This window comes from Prunus avium, chromosome 1, assembly GCF_965620075.1.
Source record: "Prunus avium chromosome 1, drPruAviu1.hap1.1, whole genome shotgun sequence".
In the NCBI taxonomy this organism is placed as follows: Eukaryota; Viridiplantae; Streptophyta; class Magnoliopsida; order Rosales; family Rosaceae; genus Prunus; species Prunus avium.
The window spans coordinates 61,924,658-61,952,079 of NC_142284.1; the positions used below are offsets into that span (position 1 = coordinate 61,924,658).

General features: G+C 36.3%; 4 protein-coding genes across 12 annotated transcripts; 3 read left to right on the plus strand and 1 right to left on the minus strand.

Annotated features, from left to right (window-relative positions):
• The first annotated feature begins 2,457 nt into the window (after positions 1–2,457).
• On the plus strand, positions 2,458–9,126 carry LOC110765766 (general transcription and DNA repair factor IIH subunit TFB1-3-like). 3 transcript variants are annotated; one of them, XM_088247503.1, is made up of 21 exons: positions 2,458–2,600; positions 2,751–2,848; positions 3,092–3,170; positions 3,303–3,361; positions 3,469–3,532; positions 3,919–4,081; positions 4,342–4,417; positions 4,606–4,701; positions 4,912–4,956; positions 5,104–5,160; positions 5,333–5,488; positions 5,591–5,656; positions 5,963–6,086; positions 6,260–6,316; positions 6,429–6,538; positions 6,652–6,843; positions 6,984–7,097; positions 7,262–7,339; positions 7,819–7,866; positions 8,630–8,689; positions 8,780–9,126. In XM_088247503.1, exons 2-21 carry the CDS (start codon positions 2,768–2,770, stop codon positions 8,867–8,869), a joined length of 1,815 nt encoding a protein of 604 aa, XP_088103629.1. In that variant the 5' UTR covers positions 2,458–2,600; positions 2,751–2,767; the 3' UTR covers positions 8,870–9,126. The 3 variants fall into 3 exon arrangements, with proteins under 3 accessions (XP_088103629.1, XP_088103628.1, XP_021824687.1); XM_088247502.1 differs by having other exon boundaries at positions 2,465–2,606; XM_021968995.2 differs by having other exon boundaries at positions 2,482–2,848.
• Positions 9,127–9,827: 701 nt separating this feature from the next.
• On the plus strand, positions 9,828–13,095 carry GRP23 (glutamine-rich protein 23). Of its 3 annotated transcripts, none has more exons than XM_021968880.2 (3): positions 9,828–12,315; positions 12,700–12,759; positions 12,875–13,095. In XM_021968880.2, exons 1-2 carry the CDS (start codon positions 10,015–10,017, stop codon positions 12,715–12,717), a joined length of 2,319 nt encoding a protein of 772 aa, XP_021824572.2. In that variant the 5' UTR covers positions 9,828–10,014; the 3' UTR covers positions 12,718–12,759; positions 12,875–13,095. The 3 variants fall into 3 exon arrangements, with proteins under 3 accessions (XP_021824572.2, XP_088102534.1, XP_021824570.2); XM_088246408.1 differs by having other exon boundaries at positions 9,828–11,947; positions 12,005–12,315; positions 12,700–13,095; XM_021968878.2 differs by having other exon boundaries at positions 12,700–13,095.
• A 1,138-nt stretch (positions 13,096–14,233) lies between these two features.
• On the minus strand, positions 14,234–17,363 carry LOC110765612 (Core-2/I-branching beta-1,6-N-acetylglucosaminyltransferase family protein). Its single transcript, XM_021968766.2, has 3 exons — positions 16,860–17,363; positions 16,044–16,671; positions 14,234–15,122 (listed from the first exon to the last, which is right to left on the minus strand). The coding sequence occupies exons 2-3, from the start codon at positions 16,581–16,583 to the stop codon at positions 14,481–14,483; spliced, it is 1,182 nt and encodes a 393-aa protein (XP_021824458.1). The 5' UTR covers positions 16,584–16,671; positions 16,860–17,363; the 3' UTR covers positions 14,234–14,480.
• Positions 17,364–20,199: 2,836 nt separating this feature from the next.
• LOC110765736 (chloride channel protein CLC-c-like) lies at positions 20,200–25,645 on the plus strand. 5 transcript variants are annotated; one of them, XM_088247538.1, is made up of 9 exons: positions 20,200–20,576; positions 21,014–21,214; positions 21,433–21,610; positions 22,323–22,585; positions 22,807–23,076; positions 23,566–24,697; positions 24,824–24,927; positions 25,106–25,344; positions 25,451–25,645. In XM_088247538.1, exons 1-7 carry the CDS (start codon positions 20,428–20,430, stop codon positions 24,911–24,913), a joined length of 2,283 nt encoding a protein of 760 aa, XP_088103664.1. In that variant the 5' UTR covers positions 20,200–20,427; the 3' UTR covers positions 24,914–24,927; positions 25,106–25,344; positions 25,451–25,645. The 5 variants fall into 5 exon arrangements, with proteins under 5 accessions (XP_088103664.1, XP_088103665.1, XP_088103663.1 ...); XM_088247539.1 differs by having other exon boundaries at positions 25,154–25,344; XM_088247537.1 differs by having other exon boundaries at positions 25,167–25,344.
• The last annotated feature ends 1,777 nt before the right edge of the window (positions 25,646–27,422 follow it).

Sequence of the window (27,422 nt, forward strand, 5' to 3'; positions counted from 1 at the left end):
ATAATGCAATTGAAGACAACGACCCAAACAAACCCCACATAATGCACACTAAGACCGACTCTTAGCCTTGCGTCGTGGTCCCCCACCAGATCTCCCATCTCCACTCTTACTCCTCCATCGGCCGCCACTTTATGGAGTCCTCATCCACCCAGTTCTCCGGGTCCCTCAAAATAAAAAAACTTTTATAAATATATATATATATATATATATATATATGTGTGTGTGTGTGTGTATTATTCCCATTTCAATTAATTTCTCTCCCAATTTATGGTTCCTTATTTGTGACAGAGAAAAAAAAAACGAAGGATGAGTGTGAATGAATTCACAAATTATTTTAATTTTGTTTGTGGTAGATCCTATAGCTAGCTACAAAAGAAACAAAAATTTAATTGGATACTTGCTTGGTGGATTGGGGGTGTGGGTGGGTATGGCTGGTGATGGGTTTGGGTGGTTATGGATGATGGTGCGATGGTTGTAGAAAGAGGGAGAAAGGAGGAAGGATGAGGGCATTTTTTGGGGATAGGGATGGTGGATGGGATGGGAGAAACGAGGATGGTAACTGGGTTGCATATATATATTTTTTATAAACTTTTTAATTTCATTTTATTTATTAATGATTTAAATAGGGGAAGTACGATTTTGCTCTTGCACGCACTTAGTAAGTGCAATTAAATGTGACTTAATTTGCTAATGATGCAAAGTGTGATAACCAAAATTGAAAAATTAAAAATTCGGTGACTAAAATTAAATTTAATCCTAACCTCAGTGATCAAAACTGTAATTACCCTTAAAAATAATCATCATTTTTAAGTTCAATTTTTTTAGTAAGATACCAAATGAGCTCTAAAGTTGTGGTGTAAAATTTATAAATTACCCTTAAAATTAATAGAAAATTTAAAAGTGACGACATGTGGTCAAATTAAAATACTTATAGTAATTAAAATTGAGTTGAAAACTAAAATACATAACTCATGAGGGATAAGTTAAAAAGTTCATTGACTTAAGTGGTATCAAGTTCAAACCTAATTACATTTTTGTAGTGGTAAAGTGTGTGAGAAACCCTGCTCTTGTCCCTTAGGGCTCGTTTGGTACACAGGACTGTCTTGGCATGGACTATACTTAGGGACTGTCTTGGCTTGGTTTGGCTTGGTCTAAGTTGGATAACACTTATCCTGCGTTTGGTGTACGCTTGGACTAGGACTAGATTTTTTTATTTTTTCAAAACTATCTATGTATATGTATATATGTATAAATACATATATTATGTATGTGTACATATGTATTTTATAATATATGTGACATGTATGTGTATATACATGTATATATGTATGTATATTATAAATAATATAAACATATGTATGTGTATATATATATATATATATACATGTATATATATTATAAAATACATATATATATATATTATGTATATTATATATATATATACATACATTATACATATATAATATATATGTGTATATAGGTGTATATATGTATATTATAATATATACATGGGTATAATACCCATGTATATACATACATTATACATATATAATATATGTGTATATAGGTGTATATATGTATATTATAATATATACATGGGTATAATACATATATATATATATATACATGTATATACATGTATATATGTATATTACAATATATATAATACATATATAATGTATATGTGTATATATGTGTGTATATGTATACTATAATACATACATGGGTATAATATATATACACATATATGTATATACATGTATATATATATATATATACATATACATATATATATATATATATATATGTATTATAATATATAATATATATTACATATATACACGTATGCTATTATTATAATATTAATATGTATATGTGTATATGGGTATATTATAATAATAATATACATGTATATATGTATATGTATATTATATATATATATTATTTATGTATATATGTGTATGTATATATATACATATATGTGTATGTATATATATACATATATATGTGTATGTATATATATACATATATACATATATTATATATTTATGTATATATATATATATATGTACATTATAGTATATTTAATAATAATAATATATGTTATTAATTTTACAATATAATATATGCATTTTATACATTGGTGAGCATTGGGACTAGCTAATCCTCCCTTTTCACATGGGATTAGTAGTCCCCTCCTAAGGAGGTGTTTTTGGTGGGCCCGGTATTAGCAATCCCATCTAAGACTAGGATTAGATAAAACAAACATGGTACTAAATTTAGTCCAAGCCAGTCCAAGCCAATCCAGTGTACCAAACGAGCCCTTAAAGTTTTGACTATTGCTTATATTAAAAAATAAACTCACGAGCCATTCCCAAATTAGATATTTTCATCCTCATAAATAAATAAATAAGCTATTTTTCATAATTAAAAAACAATGCGGGGTATGTTTAGCAAATAAATGGGTTCAACTAATAGAGCTCCCTTCCTTTCATAGGAGGAGAAAGACGCGCACTCACATGCACAGAGTACTCTGATAGAAGGAGCTTGAGAGAGAGAGAGAGAGAGAGAGAGAGAGAGACAGCCTCTCCCTCGGTCCCGTAACTGTAATAACAACCCAAAACCCTAAACCACCTCACCTTCACATCATTGCTTTGCGTCAAATACCCTAACTCCATATCTGAGGATTTTTACAAATTTGATTGATTTGAATTTCTTTTGGTTTTTGTGAAATTTAATTTCTGTTAAAGAAACGATCGCGAAGAAGATGTCGTGTAGGCAAGTGGTGAAGCGTGCTAGTTACAAGTCTAAAATCAAAGATCCTGGGACTCCCGGCGTTTTAACTTTGGTACTCAATTACTTAATTCTTCACTTTTTCTCATCCCTTGTATTGCTTTTTTTTTTCTTTTTCAAAAAATACAAATTTAATTAGTCTTAAGTTTCATCATTGTTTTAAACATTGTATTCTACCAAATTCTACCAAATGCTAGTTTGGGTAATTGTTAAAAGTGCACTGTCTCTCATTCTTGGTGATGTATGGAATCATTTTGTTTGTTTAATTTTGTTTTTGAACATACATTGGCCTGTGCAGACAGAGAACAAGTTTGTGTTCAGGCCAAACGATCCCTCGTCTGCCGCGAAGTTCGATGTGGAGTTTAAACACATTACAGGTACTCTTTTTCCTTCCTTTTAAAAAAAAAAATCTTACTCATTTTAACATCCCATCATTCAATTTCTCTACATATCATGCTAGTTATATGAGTTATAATTTTTTTATATTGCGTTTTATTTTGAATTTTCAGGTCACAAAAACACTAAGGAGGGAACAGATAAACCACCTTGGCTTAATCTCAGTGACAAGGTTTTCTTCTAGTTGTAACCTATGATTTGACCTCCCACTAATTTAGGGCTAGTCTAATGCAGTTCCTTTTTTCTTCATTGACAAAAATTTATTCTGTGATTCCCCAGGATAGAAGTTACATTTTTGAGTTTGGAAGTTTTCACGATCTTCATGTATGCCGAGATTTTGTAGGTAACAATCACATCCAGAACATGTAATTGAAGTCTAGATTGATTGTGTCCAAATTCTCAGTTTCACATTTTTCTTTAGCTCTATATTGTCTGCAAATCTACCATTCTGCTGATGTATACTCTGACTTATGCTTTTTAGTTGAATTTTGAGAAATTTCCATGCAAATTCTATTTTTAGATGTGCAAGGAATGTATTAATGCCCTCACCTTTTCTGTTATCTACATGCCATTCATTGCCAATCTTTGCTCTTTCCATTTTCACTGATTTCCTTTGAAGCTTATGACACTGCACTTATATATATATATATATATTAACATTTGACTGTTCTGTCTTGGTTGCTGTATCGGTTAATTATTTACTCTGTGTTATTTGGTGCCTTTGAATAGGCAATGCCCTTGCTAAGTCCGGAGAGGCGGCAAAAGCTTCTTCTGCTCCAAAACCTACTTCTGCTGCGAAAACGACTTCTGAGAAATCTGGAGTCACATTGCCTGATGAACAACTCAGTACTGCAGAAATGCAGCTCCGTATGAAGCTATTACAAGAAGACAGGTAACTGTAGTCTCCTGTACCCGCATGAACAACTCAGTATTGTGTGCATTTTTTATTTTTGTTTGCATTTGCTTTCTAGGTGGAAATTTAGGCAGTAATTGTCCACCAAAACGCTTCTAATTTGTGTTTGAGAACTGGTGTAACTTGATAATTCCTGTTACTAGATTGTTTGCTTCTGGGTGTAGCATTCTCAGTGTAGAACTGACGTAATCTGTGTTTATACTTCCTGTTTTTATATCACTAAATTTTATTCTTCTCAGTGAATTGCAGAAACTTCATATGCAATTTGTAATCAGTGGTGTCTTGACGGAATCTGAGTTCTGGGCAACTAGGAAGGTTAGATAGTTTATTGCAGACATCTATGTTTGTACAAGTTCTGTGTTTAATTTCGTATTTGAACTCTAAGTGTACACATAGTGTAGGATCTTTCCCCCCTCTCTGGGGCTATGCTTACAATGGAAACTATTTTTAGCCGAAAGTGTGTAGTGTGATGTAGTTACATTTCTACTCTTTCAATTTTGCAGAAGTTGCTTGATGGAGATAGTCGTACAAAGTCAAAGCAACGGGTTGGTTTCAGAAGTTCAATGATATTGGACACCAAACCTATGACTGATGGCCGGGTAGAACATCTCTCTCTCTCTCCTTGATTAATGAGTGCTTTGTTTTCTTCTTGTCAACAGTTACTTGATCCTTGTAGAGAGTTGCATCTCCTTGGTGGCTTTTACTAGAACTATTTTTTGATAAACATGGATTCCTTTTGTTATGGATAACATTTTCTTCCTCATTTAGTTGTGGTTCTGATTTTTTTTTCTTTTGGCGGAAATGTCCAGATGAACAAGGTTACTTTTAATTTGACTCCAGAGATTAAATATCAGGTATGGTTATTTTATTTTGCACTTCGTTGTTTTCTTTAACATAAAGCTTCCATTTTGACGTTTACAAATACCCTGTATGAGGGCTAGTGATCCATCTTGGGAATACTTTCTTTGGTTCTTATGCTTAATTGTTACATTACTTTTCAGATTTTTGCCCTGAAACCAGCTGTTCACCAGGCATTTCTTACTCTGGTTCCCAGTAAGGTAGTGAGGATATTGAAACAAAAACCTTACATAATCAGGCAGTTTTCCGTGTCCCTAGTTTTGTTGGAGGCTAGGATGATAATCAGAGAATTGGGTAGTCTGTTATTTGCCCTCTTACATTTCTCAAAGCATGATTCTAGCTTTTTCTCTTCTTCTTTTTTTCTTATTCCAGATGACAGAAAAAGACTTCTGGACAAAATATTTCCGAGCTGAATACCTCCACAGTACAAGGAATGCTGTTGCAGCTGCAGCAGAAGCTGCTGAGGATGAGGAACTGGCAATTTTTTTGAAGGAGGATGCTATATTGGCAAGTGAAGCTCGTCGGAAGGTGCTGTTTAGAAAATCATTTTCTTCCCCTTCTAAATCTTGATTTACCTGGGATGTTTCTGTTACATTTGTTTTTCTCCTTATCGGCATGTCTTCTTTGCAGATTCGACGGGTTGATCCAACTTTAGATATGGAAGCTGACCAAGGAGATGATTATACACATCTTCCAGTATGTCGTCTATAAACACTTGAGCCTTTTATTTTAGTAATTTCTAAGATTTCATGAAGGCAGTCATCTAGTTTGTCTGATATCTGAAAGTTTAAGGTGATTTGGCATTTGGGTCCTAATCTTATAAATGGTAAATTGCAGAATATTCCTCATATTTTCCTCTATTTTACATTGTCATATTCTAAATGCTCTTTTATGTTTTTGATCCGTCACAAATTTTTTTCGTTATAATACGTAACGTCTCTAGGGATACAGGAAAGCTGCATTCATTTATCGTGTCTTATTTGCTACGTTTTTAAAAATCAGGATCATGGGATATTTCGTGATGGAAGCAAGGACGTTATGGAATTGCAGAATGAGCTATACAGGAGGACTTTATCACAAGACCTTAACCGACAAGGCGCTGTTGTTCTTCAAGGAAGAACAGTCGGTTAGACTCTCTCTTGAACCTATTTCCTTTTCCTTCCATTAATTAATATGTGCCATAAGAATAAATTATTTATTTTAATCTGATGTAGATAACAAACCATGAAAGTTTGATTCTTAGGTCACTATATTTTCAGTAAATTAGTAGATAACTTTGATTTGTGAACCTGACTGCAGATGTTGATTTAGAAGATCCAAGAACTGTTGCGGAGGCACTTATGCAGTCAAGACGGGGTTAGCATGGTCCTATGTTTCCCCCTTTGGTTCATCCATTGGGATTTTCCTCCCTTCAATATTTCTGATAGGAGCACAGCATCTTTGCTTATTTTAGCTGTTGTTTTTGCAGAGTCTGATGAGAGTGCTGAACAGGAGAGACTTGATAGGATTACTCGGATGACGGAGATAGAGGACCTTCAAGAACATCACGATCATCCTGTTGCTCAATTATGTATTAAGGTTAACTTTGACATCGTTCTAGCTGCAGGCTAACAGTTTTCATTCAGAAGATCCATACTTTATTTTTAATTTTCTTCTGATGCTCTAGATGTTTCATGTGTTTCTGGAAACAGGATCCTCGAGACTACTTTGACACGCAACAAGTTAATGCACTTAAAACTTTGGATGACTCACGTACTGGAACTGAACAGAAAAAATGCAGCCTGACCACTGAGGAAGCATATGGCTCCTTGAGGGAGGCTATATCTAAAATTAAGAGCATTGGATTGAAAAATTCCACAGTTGCACCAGAAATTGCTATTACGGTATATATCTTCATTCCAGGTCTTTTTCAATATATGATATGCTAGAAAGCACAAAGCACACATCAAGACGTGATATGTATATTTATAAGCGTGTATACTTAACTAGCAAGAATGTTTTACTCCCCATTTCTGTGGTATAGGTTCTTAATGGACTGACCCAGAATATTTCAAGTACGAAGTATCAACTTGGGAAGAATCCTCAGGACAGTGTCCTAGACAGTTTGCCAAACAAAACGAAAGAGGAACTTCTGCATGTGAGTGAATAACAACTTGTTTGTTTATTTTTTTTGAAGACTACTAGCCGCTTTGTAGATAGCATAGAAAAACTTAGTTGTGTTCCCTCTGTTGTCTTAGAGTTGAGGAAGTATGACAAATTTGGCTTTAGATTTTGATTTTATGGATATGTTTCTTATTCCAGCACTGGATGTCCATTCAAGAATTACTGAGGCACTTTTGGTCTTCATATCCAATTACAACAACGTATCTATCTACTAAGGTTAGTTTTTATACAAGATGGGTTCCTTTATGCGATATGTTATGAAATGAAATGATTGCTAGAGATTTTTGAGATTTTGACCTTAGGACTTATGAGGAGGATTCTTGTTATGGAAGATCTCATTTTGAGGGGAGGACAAGCCCGAATCATCTTTTGAATATTTTAATATAACATAATATAGTGGGCTATGATTGAATAAAATTGGCCTGGAACCTATTTACCCAATAGGTTGATGAAGGGTCAAAGGGTGTTTGAAAATTTTGCCGTGTTTGTTCAAATAAGAATAAGAAAATCATAACTCATTAGCATAGCTGTTTATTATTATTATTATTATTATTATTATGAGTGGTGATTTCCCCACTCCAATTTTGTCCGCTTACACTCCATTTTATAACTGAAAAAGGAGTGTAAGTGGTCAAAATGGGAGTGGGGAAATCATTACCCATTATTATTTGTGGATTCATTAAATTCTCATGCAGGTAGGCAGACTGAAGGATGCCATGTCACAAATTTATCGACAGTTAGAGGTATAATTTGTGCTAGTTTATCTTTATCTAACTTTTGGTTTCCAAGCTTTGTTAACAACATACTAGTTGAGTCCCCCACATGCATTTTCTAAGTATAAGAAACACCATATTGTGTTTTATATAAATACTTGACAAAAGCTCAAAACTATGAACTGATTTTGATCTATCTTCCTTGAAAGGGTTATTGTTGATGTTGAGCTAGAACTGCTGAGAACAGCCCACTAGCATTAGGGTTCCTTCACCCCACAAGTAGTTAGTGGTCTTGGGCCTTCTTTAGTGGGTTATCCATACGGACCATTCCTCATGGCTAATATAGAATCACCCTGAGTTAAGGTCAAGTTGCCATATACCTTTATGAGAGTTCCTTGGGGCTTTTCCGTGAACAGAACTAAAGATCTTCATTGGGATGTGAGGGATGGAAATGTTTGGAGAGGAGAGAGATGTTGGTTTCTTATTGAAGTTGAATCCTCCTTTACTGTGATATAGCACTGAGACACAACTGGCTTGGTGTAATGTATATTTATTTATGGTTTTGTCTATTAAGAGAGTCTCAGTTAGTGCTCCAACCTTTGCATTCTAACATCACCTTAATTCTGTTTTAAGGAAAAATAGAAAATGTCATTTTGGTCAAAAACACATTTTCTCACTCTCTTTTATACTTTTAATATAGGTAATTCATGTGTTATATCCCCAATTAATATCAGTCTTTGATTTTTTTAAAAGAGGATTTTACTTGGTTCATGTATTAAATGAAATTTTCCAGGAGATAAAGCAATCAGACTTCCGGCACCAGGTTTCCCTCCTCGTTCGTCCAATGCATCAGGTCAATACTGTCTTTGATTTTCAGTTTAATTGCAAGGATTAATGCATTTGAATAAGAATGTCAAATGGTACTAAGACCATTTTAGTGCAGGCTCTTGATGCGGCTTTTCAACATTTTGATGCGGACTTACAGAAAAGAGCAGCAAGGAGTGGAGGAGAGACGCCAAATGGAAACTTGTAGGAGAAGTTTGCCTGTCACCCGTGTATCTGTGACTGTGTGCTGCCTTTATCTTGTAGCCATCTCATATAAAACTGTACATCCGATGAATTTTGCTATGAGCTTGTGCTAGATTGACAAGGTTTTTGATTTGATATTGTAAAAAATATATTGATGTTGGACTATTTAACCAATTGTGCATAGAAGAAGTATTCTTGTTTGTACTACTGGCTTCTGCACACCATTATTTCATTTTAGCCTCATTTAAAAGGTTTGCTTTATTATTGCCATCACCAAAGAGGGTTACAAGACTTTGCTTTATTATTTCATTTCATTTAGCTCACAAAGAAAAGATTATAACTTTTTAAGTTTATCCTCATTGATTGTTCTTTTGATTTCCTTAAAACTTAAAAAACAAAACAAAAAAAGAAGATAAATAGGGTGTAAAACCAAATGGTATGATTATTTATATTCTGTATATCAAGGAAGCTATAACTTGGAAAGAGTGAGTTTATTTTTGGAAGCATGGGATGGGATGAGAGATGATAATTAAGACATGACCTTCCCTTGTATATATCTAGTAACCATTCCATTGATCTGCAAAATTGGACTCTTTATAGTTCGGATAATTATATTATAAATTTGGTCACCAATAAACAGCAGTCATAGACGATGCTACGAATCTCGTCCTTCCATATAATTATGAGACACAAGAACAAATAATTATAAAGGTATTTGTCTCCACTTAGTTGGAGAACGTCTTATGGATGAGTTCAATACCCATTACAAAATTTCTTTAAGGTTGTAATTTAAAGGCACATAAACATGAAATTTCGAGCTGGAGTATTTTCCTAATTTTTAAAAAAGTTTTCTAATTTTATAAAATTTTATTTTAGTTTATTTTAATTAGATCAATTTAGGGTTTAGCAAAATAAAAAATTTGATAAATTAGGGGCAAGTTTTCAACCCAACCCAACAAGTCTAGGTTTCATTTTCCTTTCAGTTTTGTTTGGCCCAAACGTAAACAAACTTACACACGACCTTCTCACAAGAAGCAAAGCAGGAGAGAAAACCAGCTAAACCCCTCTGCCTTCCTTCCTTTCACTTCACCTTCATTTCCAATTCGCTAGGGTTTAAGCATTTCCCACCACTCTCACTGTATCACAGCCATGTCACTCTACCGCCTCCTCCTCCGCTCTCTCCGCCGCCCCTCCACCCCTCCCTCCCTAACCCTAACCCAATCCCTCACCTCCCTCTCCCTCCAAAACCCTAACCCTAGCATTCCTCTCCATCTCACCACCACCGCCACGCGCACCTTCGCCTTCTCCTCCGCCGAAGAAGCCGCCGCTGAGCGCCGACGCCGCAAGCGTCGCCTCCGTATCGAGCCCCCGATCAACGCCCTCCGGCGCGACTCACACCCTCCTCCCCCACGTGACCCCAACGCGCCCCGCCTCCCTGACACCACCTCGGCCCTTGTGGGCCACCGCCTCAACCTCCACAACCGCGTCCAGTCGCTCATACGCGCCGGTGACCTCGACGCCGCCTCTGCCGTTGCACGCCACTCGGTCTTCTCCAATACGCGCCCCACCGTCTTCACCTGCAACGCCATCGTTGCTGCCATGTACCGTGCCAAGAGGTACAATGACGCTGTTGCCCTCTTCCACTTCTTCTACAATCAATCGAACATTGTTCCAAATGTTGTATCTTATAATATTTTGATTAATGCTCACTGCGATGATGGCCGGGTTGATGTGGGCCTCGAGGTTTATCGGCATATACTTGCAAACGCCCCCTTTAGTCCCTCGCAGGTGACATACCGGCATTTGACTAAAGGATTGGTCGATGCCGGTAGGATAGGTGAGGCTGTAGACATGTTGAGAGAGATGTTGAATAAGAACCTCGGCGCTGATTCTGGTGTGTATAATAATTTGATTACTGGATTCTTGCATTTGGAGAATTTTGACAAGGCTGTTGAGCTTTTTGACGAGCTTAAAGATAGGTGTTTGGCGTACGATGGGGTTGTGAATGCGACATTTATGGATTGGTTTTTCAATAAGGGGAAAGAGAAGGAAGCAATGGAGTCATACAAGTCCGAGCTAGATAGGCAGTTTAGGATGACCACGGCAACTGGTAATGTTCTTTTGGAGGTGTTGCTTAAGCATGGGAAGAAGAAGGAGGCCTGGGCTTTGTTCGATCAGATGTTGGATAATCACACCCCGCCAACTATCCAGGCTGTGAATTCGGAAACATTTAACATAATGGTTAATGAGTGTTTTGGGCTTGGAAAGTTTGATGAGGCGCTTGCCACCTTTAAGAAGGTGGGGACAAAGGTGAATTCGAGACCTTTTTCTATGGATGTTGCAGGGTATAATAATATCATTGCTAGGTATTGTGAGAATGGGATGTTATCAGAGGCTGAGACACTGTTTGCTGAATTATCCTCAAAGGCGTTGACCCCGGATGTTACTACTCATAGGACTCTGATTGATGCATATTTGAAAGTAGAGAGGATAGATGACGCTCTTAAGATATTTAGAAGAATGGCGGAGGTTGGTTTGCGAGTGGTTGCTAGTCTTGGTAACAGGGTGTTTGATGAATTGATTAAGAACGGGAAGGCAATGGATTGTGCACAGATTTTGAAGAAAATGGGAGAAAAAGATCCTAAACCAGATGCCATTTTCTATGATGTTGTGATTAGGGGGCTCTGCAATGAAGATGCATTTGACCCAAGCCGTGATTTACTGGAAGAAATGGTGAGGTATGGCATTGGTGTTTCTCCAGCATTGCAGCAATTTGTAAATGAGGTTTTTGGAAAAGCTGGGCGTGGTGAGGAGATTCAGAGAGTATTAAATATGAGTAAGTGGGGATACACACCAGCACAGGCAAGACCTCGGCAATTCCAGCCAATGAGGTCACCTCAAATGGCAGGACAACAGGAGCCTCCATCAGGACCCTCTCAAATGGCAGGACAACATCACCCATCGTCAGCACCCCCTCAAATGGCTGGACCATCCTCATCTGGACCTTATCAAATGGCAGGACAACATCACCCATCTTCAGCACCCCCTCAAATGGCTGGACCGTATCAGCCACCATCTGGACCTTATCAAATGGCAGGACAACATCACCCATCATCAGCACCCCGTCAAATGGCTGGACTTTATCAGCCACCATCTGGACCTTATCAAATGGCAGGAACTTACCAAACATCAACAGGTTCTCCACAGATGGCAGCAAGCCAGCACCATCCGGCTCAACCCCCTCAAATGGCAGGACAATATTACCCCCCATCAGGAGCCCCCCATGTAGCAGTACCACACCATCCGCCGTCCGGAGTCCCTCACGTGACAGCTTCATACCCACCATCTGAAGCTTCTCAGACCCTAGGACCACAGCACCCTCTGTCAGGATCTGCTGAAGGGATAGAATCACAACAATCACCATCAGAAGCCCCTCAGATAACAGAACAGGTAGCAGCTGCTTGATTCTTAGATATTGAGTCATTGATTGAGATGCCAGTACTTTTCTGTCCTGATTTTCAGTTGGCCAATGCTACATCATGGTTATGCTAAGTGTCTCTCCATGCCACAAGCTTGTGGCGTTTTCGCTTGAGTAAGAGTGGGGGCTTACGGGGCTTCAATTGCGTCTTCACTGTTAATTCTCTTTTATATGTTCTATAAAAATTAACAGGATAATTTATTTGTTCCACAGTTATTAAAGATACTTTGACTTATAATAAAGTTAAATTTCAATGGTCAATTCTTGTGCATGTTAAATATATGAGATGACCTTGTAGGCCAATGATGACTGACTTTGAGTACGTTGTACTATGAACTTGGTAATCTACGTTTCAGGAAAATGTTGCTTCATGAATCACAGCATTAGTATTGAGATTCACAGCCTAAAGATGAACGGTAGGTGATCACATCCAGGTGACTGGTGTTCAGTTTTGTAGTTTGAATGTTTTTCTTGAAACTGGTTCTTTGTGGTGACTTGCATTTTTGCACAATTTGCCCTGTCCCTCTGTAGCATCCCTTTGCATTACTTGTTCAAGGGACCACGGATTCATTGTAATGGTACAAGGAGTAAAACGCATTTTGGGTCGATTCAGTAGATAGTGCTTTGCTACTGCATATGCACTCAACTGCTAATATATTTATATTATTGTCTATCCAATATCTTATATTGTTTTGTTACCGTCATTTTGATTAGTTGAAATTTATGTGACTCAATCTACCCTTTTCGAACTTTATGGCTCATCCATTTTATGTCATTTTCAGTATTTTTTTTGTTTACTTTTAGTTTGTAGTTTGTAGTTTGTGTATATTTCATTTTCGCCCCATTGACTTGGCTCCTTTAAGCCGACTATATATTTTGTATTAGGCCTTTCTCTTGCCCTTGCTTTTGCAGATTTAATGATACTGACCATCATAAAAGGCCTCCCTCCCTCCTACTTTTCCAACAGGATTTGTTATTGCCCACTTCTGTGAATCTAAGTTGTATTATTGCCTTGCGTTGGACTAATATTGTACTTCTCATTGTAGAATTGTAGGGTTTGCTTGTACAAAACTGAAACATGGCCTTGTTATTGCAGATTTATTAATGTTACGTTGATCTTTGCTCTTGCTATTGCAGATTGATTGAATCGATTGAATCTGCTAGCCTAAACATGATCTAACTATATGATATGAAATTTGAGAAAGATCATGGTGCAAATATGAATAAATTTAATGCAGAAACATGTTTTCTTTCATTCTTAAAAACAGATTTGGATGTGCAAAGATCAATTTAATCAAGCCTTATGGACAGCTTGATTGAAATTTGAATTGAGTAGATCCATTAGCCTCATCAAGATCTAACCAAAATATGGGAAATGAAATCTAGATAAAAATGCAAGATAAAGTCGTTTTCTCCCTTCAAGAGGTCATGAAGAAGCTCAGCTGCTATTTCTCACTCTAAAGCCATGAAGCCCTTAAATCCCAATTGGAAACAGGTTGTTTATTATCAGAGTTTAAGACAGCTTTTGTGTCATAATCCTTTTCTTTTGTTTTAAAATACATTTGAGTTAGCAAAAATGAATTAGTCCAGTTGGTTTAGACAATGAACTTGTTCTATTGCGTGCAAGTTCGAATCACGGTGGATGTAGCTCAATTTCATGGGTGAACCACTCTCTCTCTTAGTGTTATGTGTGTCATTGTGTCGATTCAATTTCATGGTTTTACAATCATTATGAACATGGATCACACTTTGGCAAACAAGAAAATCAGATCACTTGAATATGGGGGGTTTCTTTCTTTCTTTATACACTTCAATTCCGTTTAAAGATTTTATAATGTTCTGTTGTCGTCCGCATACACAAAGCAACCGACCAACACAAAACAAACCAGATAGTTCACCAAAAAGATTTCAGTACCATTAATAAATTTAATCTTCTATATTAATGCTTTCCTTCTTCGAAGGAGTTTGCGGATTCCCAAATTTATTTAAGAACCAACATATTCTCTCAATGATAGAGAACCCAAACTCTCTATCCAAAACTATCTGTACATTTTTGTATTGATGCAAAACTGATTGGCCAAAACCCCTACGGTCGGACAAGAATAAAAGTCCTACAAAAAATTCTCTGCTCATAGAATCAAAATTCCATCACTGATGAGGCCAGATCCAGCAATGGCTCCAATGCACTTGGTGCAAACTTCCTAGCAAATAGGTAACAAATGGATGTCATCTCTGAATTGTACTGACAGAGTGCTCCATTGTTACGTATCGACCGTACCAAATCTTCTGTAATGTTATCTCCCGCGTATGTTGCAGGGTGCGGACCTCCCAGCGACCAGTCAACCCAAGTCACGGTCCGATTTGAGTTTAGTGATCCATGGAACATGTTGAAGTAAGTTGGCATGTAATGCTCATCCGGGTAGCAAGCAGGCAAGCAATACCTGCTGAAGAGGGTGTAGTACTTTGTTTCTGAGACTATGTAAATTGCTAATGTACGGCTAAGTTCAAACCACTGAGACCCTTTCCTCCACTGATAGAGTTCAATCTCAGGAAGCATTTTTCGGCTGTAACGACCACGTCCATAACGGCCAGGATCGTCGTACGACTCAACAAAGCTATGGTTAGAGCCAATGAGATACTTGTAGACAGTCGGGAAATTATAGACTGGGATGCAGCTTTCAGAGAGAAGAATAAAGCGCTGATTTGAGAAGTCAAGCAAGGCATTGGATAGAAGGCGCCTCTCTGCATCAACTAGTGTTACTGTTCCCCATGAAACAGGCTGCATAGAATAAAAGTTTTAAGGTTAGGCAGCATATAATTCATCGAGAACGCATAGAACACTATCAACAGATACGAAAACAAACACAAATGTAAGCCTGTGAACCATTCATGAAATGCGCGGATCAATTGTATAACCAATCTTACTAAGAATTAGCATCTACCATGTCTGCACAACCTTCATAGATTAAAGGATGGCTGCATAACAATTAAGGGTTCTCTGTTTGCAGCCATGCACCACTGTCTAAGATCCATTAAGAACATTCCTAAAAGGTAGATATATCTCATGCTGTACAAGTTTAAACAAAAATCTAAATCTAACCATACCACTACCTACTTGATACACAAACATTTGGTATCCAGTTGAAACTCCCCATTGCAACTCTATTACGCTGAGAAGGCGGTGTTACAACACCATAGTACCTAATAAGTTTTCAAAATTGGGTCCATGCTAAAACTTATTGACATGATGACAACTAAATCTAAGGATCATGATCAGGAAAATAGCAAGACATGGATAATATATATAGTTCTGAAACAAGTTACACCAGAGGAATGATGAATTCATTTCACTCCAAGTGAGGCTACTGTGTCACTTCCAAATTAATCAGCACTTAGCTACTGCTATCACTTAACTAAAAAGCATATTAGTGAAATTTCAAGTCAAAGAGTCTACAATCCATGAACAAAAACATAAATGAATTCAAATTTACACCAAATAAAATTTCCGTAGCTAAGAAATTCAGTTCACTCCCTCCACCCCAAACTCAGGCAATTATTTTCATGTCAACCTCACAACATTGATATGAAACTACAACAATACGGCGATAACATAAGTATATAAATCAAGAGAAACAATGAGAAGTATTAAAACAGCAGAGTATCAGTAACAAAAAATTATATGATTTAGCATGCCTTGTACCTGACTGGGAATTTGGCGTCCATAAAAGGGAGAAGTGCTAGATACATTGAGCTTATACCCTGGAAACATGTGCAAGTAAATCGAGAAAAACTTGTCATGGCCTTGAAAAAACCTCTCCCACAATGGCATCATGGGCAAAGGTCCTCTACTCAAAAACATGAAAGCCACTTTAGGCACTCTCTCGAATGGAAAGTCTTCCTTCCCGGGCACCATTGAAGCTCTCCAAAAGAGCTCATCATCAGACATACCGTGTGTCAAATTCTTCGGTTGAAGAAACGTCTCCATGCTCAAACAATCAACCTTCTCGCAACCTTGCACAATGGTACAATTTTCCTCCTTATTTGGCTTATTGGAGGAGAAGTGATTAATGAAGGAGTAAATCTCAGTTTGTGAACCAAAATGCCTATTAATATGCGCGCTTGTTGCTAATCCTATAACGACCCCGGCAACAAAAACAACCAAAAATGAGAGAATTTGCAAGAGTGAGAGCAAACCCGGGTTCTTCTCATAGTCTTCTCTCTCTCCCCTGCCTCTTGCCATGGCTTACCAGTGAATAAATTCAAATTCCAAGTCTAGATTCTCACCAAATCTTGCTCAGCTCACTCCATCAAGTCTGAATCTCTTTGTCCTTTACCATATAAATTGAATCAAGACAAATCTACGAAAACCCAGTGCTTAAAATCCTTGAGATACAGGCTTCATCAACTACTAATTAGTTTTTGTAACCAAGACCCACATAATAATTGTTACCAAAAAAGAAAAAAAAAAGGAATATAACATAAAAGAAGAGTAATAAATAATAGAACCTGGAGGTACCTTAAACTCAAAACTCAGTTGATGAATGATGGATGGTGAAGATACCATCCACAAATTAAAAAGGCTTGTAGCAGGTCGAATATGAAAGGCTTTTTTTCTTTTCTAGGAAATAACAACTTGGGCTGGAAAATTCTGGGGAGGAAGAAAAGCAGAGAGATTTGGACCAAACAATTTAGTCTTGTATGTATATGATATGGAAAGGGGCAAGGATTGTGAATAAAGTCAGTGTGGTTCACAAGGAAGCCTTACGAATCCAAGCATATACAAAGTGGGGTTGGTGATGATTTTGATTGGCACCCAAGTGTGTAAGAACGAGAGAGAGAGAGGGAGAGAGAGAGAGAGAGAGAGAGAGAATGTTGCGTTATGATGTGTTGTGTTGTGTGCGCGTGTTGGAGTGAGAGAGAGAATCTGAGAGATGGTTCTTTTTATGGGAAGGCTGACTGAATCCGAGTGGGGGTGATTGTTGTTTTCTGTTTGCTTGTAAAGTGGAAAGTGGTGGTTACAGTTTGGAAACACCAGCAAAAGTAGAAAGTTGGACACGGTCTTTCTTTTTATACATTAAATTGGATTTTGCCCGGCTTTCCCAATTCCAATTGACTGCAACTTTCGGTGCTATCATGCGCCTGCTAACCAACCATGACCTCTTACCACCACACCACTAGCGAATCTAGGTTGGCGGTTTTTCTCCGGTTTGGTTCCATTTTTTTTAAATAAAAAAATTCGGTAAGAAGGGAATGCTTACTTACTTACCCTCAATTCTTGAAAAGAAAGGGAATAATTCCAATTCTTCACTTCTTCATATTTATGATTGGGTCTCATTTTAAATTCAGTAATTATATACTCTCAAAATTAGGAATCTGATCAACTAGTGAGAGGTAGTTGATCCGATTCCGATTCAAGTTCTCCCTTACTACCTTTCAAAAATAACCTTACAACTTTACATTTCCTATTCTTGTACAAATTCCATATATTTAATAAAAAGAATAAGGCTGGGAATGTATATAATTCATGTACTAATTCTATATTCTTAAATTCCTTGATTTCTTACTTCCTCATTCATGATAAGTACAAATGCCAATGGTGTTTAGCTCAGTTGGTTGAACTCTTCCACATCCACTCATGTGGGCAAATGTTCAAACCTTGATGCACCCAATGAATATTTGTGTATAAACCCCATCCCACAATAGCTTGTACTAAAAAAAATGCCAAAAAATCGAACCACATAAATATAAAGGCATCAGTTCAATGGTTAAACTGACCGGATCAAACCATGCACAACCTCGATTATCACTATTAAAATACATCTTGTACACGTGTTATAATATGGGTGGATGTTATGGTTTATTTTCCTCTCTTTTAGGGAATAGAATCAATAGATTATAGATATTCACATATATTATAACACGTATACAAAATATACCACATGATCGTACTACCGTAGTATTCTATAAACACTCTTCATTGTTAAGATTGGTCACCGTGCATTAATTAATTTGTGAATGACTTTTGCCTCCAAGTTTTAGATGGACATCATACTCAAAATGGATCCTTTATCAAATTTGATTTCCTAAGTTAAATTAGTTAACTTACCTAACTAGGATTGTTCTAATTTGCTTTTAATAAGTTCTAAGTAAGTGGAATAGCTAGAGTCGTAATTATTTGGATGGGCTCAATGTATCTAGATTAATGGGGTTCATTAATTTGGGTGCTAGTTCAATGTATGAGATGGGAGCTCAAGTCTTAAATACTTGTATGCTTAGACCTCTCAGGAGAGTTGTTGAGAATTAAAATTGAAAACAAAGAGAGTGTTCTCTCATCTTTTGCTCATAATCTGGGTATTCTTATAATCAACGTGTTTTGTGCCTAGTTCCTGGTATTCTTAGACTAAACGAGGCTTAGTGGTTCGTGGTTTGTGTTTCCAACACCCTTACTCGAGTACCACTGCATCACCTTATCCTTTACACAATGGGTCGGGCTAAACCGGCTCATAGTACGGGATGGGCTAAGTCAGCCTATAGTATCGAGATGAGCTAAGTTGGCCCTTGGGCCGGGCCATCTCATAACCCAAAAATTAGGGGTGGGTTCGGGCTTGGGCCATTTTATAGACCTGCCTCTAGTTAGAGGTGTCAAACGGGCCATATCAGCCCAGCCCGGCCTGTTTAGAGTCAGCCCATTTAATAAACTGGGCGTTTCTAGCTTGTACATTTATGAAAATCATCAATCTTGGTCCAAGCCCATAGCTCAAGCCCATATGGGCTCGAGCCATGCTCGAACCAGGCCACTAAACGACCAAGATAGGCCCATGCCAAATTTGACTTATGTATTGCATTTTTTTTTTTTGTAATTTTTTTTACAACTACATTTAAATCTATTTTACAATTATGTATATAATAACAAGATTTATTATTTGTTGAAAAAAGTGGTCATTAACTTTCTTTAAATAGAAAATGACTAGATTATTGTATGGATTTTAAAAATTAAAACTTGAAAAACAAAATCATTATTTTATACTAGCCTCTCCGAACACGCTTCCGCGCATGCGAGAGGCTTTTTTTTTAAAAAAAAAAATTTATTTTATTTTAGAATTAAAAAAGATAATGGATAGTTGTGTTTCATAAAAATAGGATCCATTATCTTATTTTTTTTTAATTTTAATTTTTTTAAATATGAAAAAGTGTGAATTTACCATATTATTCTCATTTAATTAATAATTTCAATTCTTAATGTTTGCATTAACCAAGGGCATTTTCTGGTATTTTGAATGTTTCGCCATTCTCTACCTTTTGCTTTATATAGATAGATATATAAAGAAAACATTAAATTTTAATACATATTATTAGAGAAAAGAAATAGAATTGAATTTAAGATATAAATGTAATAATAATATGTATTATTTTTCCCTAAAACAAATGTAATTTAATAAATGGGCTTTAATGGGCCGGCCCATTGGGTTTCGGCTCGATTGGCCCATGGGCCTGCTCATGTAGTGCCAGGCCAACTCGGTCCATTTAACACCTCTACCTCTAGTGGAGGGATAATTGCTCTTAACAGCTTGAGCAAATATATAAATAGTTGTATTTTCGGAATAAAAAATTGAATTTAAGAGTTTGGTCATTAGAGACGGTCTAACATACGTACCTAAGGTGGAAGGATTATTCGAAGCAATAGTGCCTAAATTAAAGCCCAATTTGCATTTTGATCTTTTAATTTTCAAAATGGATGTTGTTGTCCTTCAACTACATTTTCGTTAGCAATAGAGGTCTTGGCGTCAATTATACACTGGACCAATGTTTATCTTTGTCTTGTCCTTATCTTCATCAATGATCTCATCAAAACCAATGTTTGTTATGTTACCATGTTTACGTGGAAGTACTGACAAATCGTCTAGAAGGAAATTAAAAAAAATGGCATTTTCATTTTTAATAGGATCTTCTTGTTTCTAGCAGGAACACAATTTTTTTATTTTTTATTCTAAAAGATTGCACGAATCAAGAGAAGTTTCTTGAGAAGACAAAGGAGAGAAGAACTGAACAAGTCTTGAAATTTATGAGAGAGAGATTGAGAGAGGATGGAATTGGAGGAGAATAGTATAGAAATAGACAAGAAAGAGGAAATGAAATTGAGACAACCACTTCTTGTGAAGAACAGGAGAAACCACACCTCTCAGCATGCCATTGTTGGTGTCAATCTCTGCCCCATTGAAAGCCTGGACTATGAGTTTGTTTCCTTCCCTCCTCTTCTCATTTTCTTTCTCTTTCTCTTTGTTGTTGTTGTTTTTGTTTTTCAATATTATTTTTCCCTGTTTGCTTGTCCAGCCAGACAATGGTCATATTGGATTGATTTATCATGGGTTAACTTATTTCTTCCATTTCCAAAAAGTGTTCTTTGGATCTCATTACATGATTTCTTTTTGCTCCCCAACAAATTAGCCAGAAATTGGAGAAACATAAAGAAGTGATTTTGAAACTTGTTATGTTCTGGCATCCCAGAAAATGAAGAAAGCAAACTTTGAAGCCTTTTCTGTTTAATGAAGAAAGCAAATTTATAAACTTATACCGCACCGAATTTCAGTACAGAGCTTTTGTGGATTTAAAACTTAATTGTTAACAATCTTGTATATGTTGCCTCACTGATTTATCTCAGGTTTCTTGTAGAATTATCGAGAATGATCTTTTTAAGCAGGACTGGAGGTCTAGAACGAGGGTTGAGATCCTTCAGTATGTTTCCCTCAAATGGACACTTGTGCTCCTTATTGGGCTAAGCACTGGGTTAGTTGGGTTTTTCAATAACCTAGCTGTTGAGAACATAGCTGGTTTCAAACTTTTTCTTACAAACAACCTCATGCTTCAAGAAAAGTAAGCCTAGCTTCTATTGCATTAGTACTATCTGAGTTTCAATACAATGTGCCCCACCTCCTTTTTTTATTTTTATTGTTCCAGGTGCATCCATCTGCGGGTTTTGTTTTATGGGATAACCTAATCGTTGTAGTTTATCGAACCATGACATTGATAACATGGCATACTTGTAATATATATTTTTGAGTAACTATGATGTTATGTTAACTCCAGTGCAGGTATTATCAGGCATTTGCAGCATTCGCTTGTTGTAACATGGTCTTGGCTGCTGTTGCTGCTGCTCTTTGTGCCTATATTTCCCCTGCAGCAGCAGGCTCTGGCATACCTGAGGTTAAAGCATATCTCAATGGTGTAGATGCTCATTCTATATTGGCTCCAAGTACCCTCTTTGTAAAGGTGAGTAGCAGATTGAAAGCAGTTCTCTTTTCCGCTCTTTCTTTTTATCTATCACTCACACTATTAAGAAATTTTTATGTCCAGTAAATACATAAAAGTTCGTGCAAGTGTTTGGCATTTCATATTCATATTATGTAAACAATCAGAGTAGAGTCACAAAAACATTTCCCATATTTTGGACGTCAAATGATATCGCAAATGAAACACTGCTACATTATTTGGGATTTGGTTTTGGTGTCTCTAACAATACTCACTTGTAAAATGACCTCAGAGGGATATAGAACTCTAAATGTTAGAGAACGAGAGAGAATAATTCTTCTCTGAATTATACAACTGTTTATACAAGTAGATTATAATTGTGAAAAAACACCTAGTTACATAATCAAGGGCTAATTAGCTCCTAAGTTTCAGCAAGCAGATGATAGCCTAATTACAATCTATCAATCGTAATCACAGATAATTAGATCAATATCAATTAATATCTTCCAACACAATATTTCTAGTCAAGTAAATTACAAGGCCTGTGTGTAACTGTATTATTAGTTTCTTTTACTGCTATTGCTCGTTGGTAGTTAAATTTTTGCCACTTTTTTAGAGAGTTTCTTCCACTAAAGTTGTGTAAGTACTATAGGTATGCTAAAGATGGTTGCGTAAAGCTGACAAGGTATTTAAAAATTTATTTTGTAATAATTACATAGTCTCAACTTGGCAGATTTTTGGTTCTGTATTTGGAGTAGCTGCTGGGTTTGTAGTGGGTAAGGAAGGACCTATGGTACACACTGGCGCTTGCATAGCCTCTTTGTTTGGACAGGGTGGCTCTCGCAAGTATCATTTGACCTGGAAATGTCTCAGGTACTTCAAAAATGACCGGGACCGACGGGATCTGATTACCTGTGGTGCTGCGGCTGGTGTTGCAGCTGCCTTCCGTGCTCCAGTTGGCGGTGTCCTTTTTGCACTAGAAGAAGCAGCTTCATGGTATATATCCTTTTCACATAGATTTTTTTAACGTCTCATGCAACTAGGGATATATAACTATTTTTAGCTTAAAAGAGCAGCTGTCTTTTTCTGTTTCGCAGTGTAATAATCTATTGTAGAAACTTTAATATTTCATCAGATTGAGGTATATTACTTTGTCGACATTTTCTTCCTTCCTTCTATTCTGGCTTGGAGTAATTTTTGTCTTCATTTATCACAAGGTGGAGGAGTGCTCTTCTTTGGAGGACATTTTTCACAACAGCTGTTGTAGCAGTATTGCTAAGAGGTTTCATAGAATTTTGCAAGGGTGGTAAATGTGGACTATTTGGCGAAGGAGGCCTTATCATGTTTGATGTCAGTTCAGCAAAGGTGGCTTATAGCAGCACTGATCTACTGGCAGTCATATCCGTTGGAGCCATTGGAGGCATTTTGGGAAGCCTTTACAATTTCCTTGTGGACAAAGTCCTTCGAACGTATAGCATCATAAATAAGTATGCTTTGAAATTTCAATTTATAAGATGGTTAAATTTGTCATTATAATAGAACACTATAGCCACACACAAGAACACATAAAATTGATGTGTAAAATATTTTCATCATGTATAAGCCAAAAATTTGCATTTCGTCTTCTCAACACTACACATTTTACCCTCAGTAGAAAATCTAAGGAAAAAGAAAAGAATCACATTTGTTTTAATAAGTTTGATAATAATCTGTTCTCAATTCCAGTTATAAAACCATATGCTTTTGAGTTTTCTTATTATTTTTGAATTTCTCAACTTCATTTTTCTTCCTCTTGATTATCTGGGGACCAGATGTTCTCAGAATTCAGATAGTCATTGGGCATTAGCTTTCAAACTTGTTGAAATGCTTTTATATGGTGGAACATTACATGCACATAATTGATGTATGTTTGTAATTTTTCTCATTCTCAATTTATGCAGTTTGTTCTGTTGCTGATTACTGAGAATGATTTACAGGAGAGGTCCTTCATGTAAAATTTTGCTCGTCGTTACCATTTCCCTTTTGACTTCTTGTTGCTCTTACGGCCTCCCATGGCTTTCACCGTGCATTCCTTGTCCCCATCACCTGGAGGACCACTGCCCCACCATAGGTCGCTCCGGAAACTACAAGAATTTCCAGTGTCCACCTAAGCACTACAATGGCCTCGCCTCACTCTTTTTCAGTACCAATGATGATGCTATCCGCAACCTTTTAAGCTCTAGCTCTGATGGGGAGTTCCACCTCTCCACTCTGTTTGGTTTCTTTGTTGCGGTGTACTGCCTGGGCATTGTCACTTATGGTATTGCTGTTCCCTCTGGTCTCTTCATCCCTGTTATACTTGCTGGGTCCTCCTATGGGCGCCTTGTCGGGACTCTCCTTGGTTCTCACTGTGAACTTGATGCGGGTCTCTTTTCCCTCCTTGGAGCTGCCTCCTTCCTTGGTGGCACCATGAGAACGACTGTTTCCCTCTGTGTCATACTTCTTGAGCTTACTAACAATCTTCTGATGCTTCCACTAATGATGTTAGTTCTCCTAATTTCGAAAAGTGTGGCTGATTGTTTCAACAAGGGTGTCTATGACCAAATTGTGAAGATGAAGGGATTGCCTTATATGGAGGCGCATTCAGAACCATACATGAAACACCTGGTTGCAAGTGATGTTCTTTCCGGTCCCTTGGTTTCATTTTCTGGGGTGGAAAAAGTGGGGAATATACTGCATGCACTCAAAACAAGAGCGCATAATGGGTTCCCTGTGATTGATGAGCCACCTTTCTCAAATGATGCAGAGCTGTGTGGGCTGGTTTTGAGATCTCATTTACTTGTGTTGCTTAAAGAAAAGAAATTTACAAAACACAGGGTGTTGATAGGATCAGCAGATATTATGAATAGACTCAAAGCACATGATTTTGGAAAGGCGGGATTAGGCAAGGGGGTTAGGCTGGAGGATTTGGACATCGAGGAGGAAGAGATGGAGATGTATATGGATCTCCATCCCATTACTAATACCTCCCCATACACTGTAGTTGAAACAATGTCCCTAGCTAAAGCTGCAATTTTCTTTCGGGAGCTTGGCCTAAGGCACTTGCTGGTGGTGCCCAAGACACCAGGGGTACGTTTGAAATGATTTCAGATTTCGATGTGTTCTTTGTAGTACAAGGTTATTTCTGTTTCTAGCTAACAGCTAGAAAAGAAGGATTAAATCCCCCAACTTACTAAAAGTTCCCCTATAATGCAGAAGCCTCCGGTTGTTGGAATCTTGACAAGGCACGACTTCATGGCAGAGCACATATTGGGACTCTACTCGTACTTCAATCCTCACGAGTAAAAAACGCGATCAAAGTAAGAAATTTTCAGTTTTCATTAATTTAATTTTATATTTTTATGTTTAACTTTAAAGCTATTCTGATTGTTCTTTGTTACTTTAGTTACTGGTAGTTACATGAATACCTTAATACAATGTTCTTTTGTTATTGAATTTTGACTTTGTTTCATTTATGGTTGGATTATTGTGAATCAGAGCTTTTATTCTAGTAATGACTAGAATATAACATCTGAGTTTCTGAAGCTGGGAAATGCAGGTAATTCTTTAGTAGTTATAAATACTCCTTCAAACCAAGTTCAATTGAGACTAGAGGCATCTTGAAGTTTCAAAACTGTGGGTGGTCCTTGAGAGTTCTGAGCACTTCAGTCATCATCTTCTGGGCGGCTCAGTGGTTTCGAGACTTGTGTTATCCTTCCTCAAGGTTCACTCTGGAGGTGCATAAGATATGACAAATTGCTCTACTTTCATGTCTATTTGGTAAGTTACCAAGTAAACCTAGAGGAGCTGACTGCATTTGTTCTTGTGATTTGAATGTTGCAGCCTGCTGTGTTCTCTCATTTGGGTTCTTCCGCAACCTTACTAAATTGTCAAACTCAACAAGTAACCCTGTCCAGATCCGTGCAGTACATATTTATTTGATGTATGTCTTTTGAAGGAGCATGTAATCCTTGATTTATGTAGAGCATACAGTCACCTGAAATTTTCTTATAATTATATAAATCAACTTTAGTGTCATGCAGCTTATGCACTGGTAGCCTTAAGAGCACTTGAATGTTGATTGATCTTGATACATGCTTGAATCTTCCAATAAATCATACCCGCACGGCTATACTTTTCAAATAGGATTCTATTCTTTAAAGATATTTCCACATTGCACCAACAATAAAAATATGGATTTAAATTTGCCGGATTAGACCTCTCCCAATAAAATTTCGTCGGAAGAGGTTCCTTTTAAAAATAAATATGAACTTAGTATCTTTAGGTCAATAGATTTTTTTTATTTATAAAAATTCTTTTTATTAATTAAATCATATCTTAGACTTATTTAATTACTTTCATTAGTTATTACGTTTTAATTAATATTTTTTTAGTGAATAATTAGGATTCAGTATTTAATTAACTTCACAAATTATATTACGTATTAAATAGTAATTAATTATTATTTTTAAAATTTCTTTAATAAAATATGTAACTACTAATTATTCACTAGGTAAATAATAATTAAAACATAACTACTAATTAAAGTAATTAAAAAGAGAAAACAAAATTATCATACAAGGCTATACTTTTGAAATATCCTATTTACAGAGTATAGCCGTTCGGCTATTCAGTTGGAAAAATTCATTTCAACTAGTATAGCCGGACGACTATACCTTTGAAATTTCTATTTATAGAGTATGGCCGCGCGGCTATACTATTGAAATATTCGATTTGTAGAGTCTAGCCGGGCGGCTATACCTTTGAAATATTATATTCTTTAAAGATATTTCCACATTGCACCAACAAATATAGATTGAATTTTGCCGGATTAGACCTCTCGATGAAATTTCTTCGAAAGAGGTTTCTTTTAAAAATAAATATGAAATTAGTATCCTTAGGTCAATAGAATTTTTTTTTAAAAAACTTTCTTTTTATTAATTAAATCATATCTTAGGCTTATTTAATTAATTTCATTAGTTATTATGTTTTAATTATTATTTTTTAAGTGAATAATTAGGATTCAATATTTTAATTAACTTCACAAATTATATTACGTAATAAATAGTAATTAGTTTTTTTAATTTTTTTCTATGATAAAATATGTAACTACTAATTATTCACTAGGTAAATAATAATTAAAACATAACTACTAATTAAAGTAAACAAAAAGAGAAAACCAAATTATGATATTTACAGAGCATAGCCGTGCGGCGATACCTTTGAAATATTTTATTCACAGTAGAGTATAGTCGGTCGGTTATACTGTTGGAAAAATTATGATATTTATAGGGTATAGCCGCGCGGCGATACTTTTGAAATATTCTATTTATAGAGTATGGCTGCGCTGCTATATGCAAGTGGTGTAAACAATTTAGTACACAATTAAAGTATACAAGTTACACAATTACAGCAAAATTGTCTACAAATAGAGTAAACTGGGCGATTTTTCCCAAATTTGCCTTTTAGAAAAGTATAATAGCTTTATACAGTCCCAAAGATCAATCTTGAAGTTGGATCATATATAAGATTTGGATGAAGTTGGATCAATCCTGCCAAGACTAGATTTATGTTCGCTCTGCTGATGAAAGGAGTTAACTTACAATAAAGCTGATATTTTGTAAATACGTAATTATCTTGAATATATTAACTAATTGATTCATTCAAGAATCAATGTTATTAGCTGTGAATTTGAACTTTTTGGTATTTTTTTCGTTTCTAAAAACATCGATTGCTTGTTGACATTAAATAACTGATATTGGTTTCCCTCGACCAGAACCCTCTGTACCACATCTTAATAACAGTAAGCTACCAT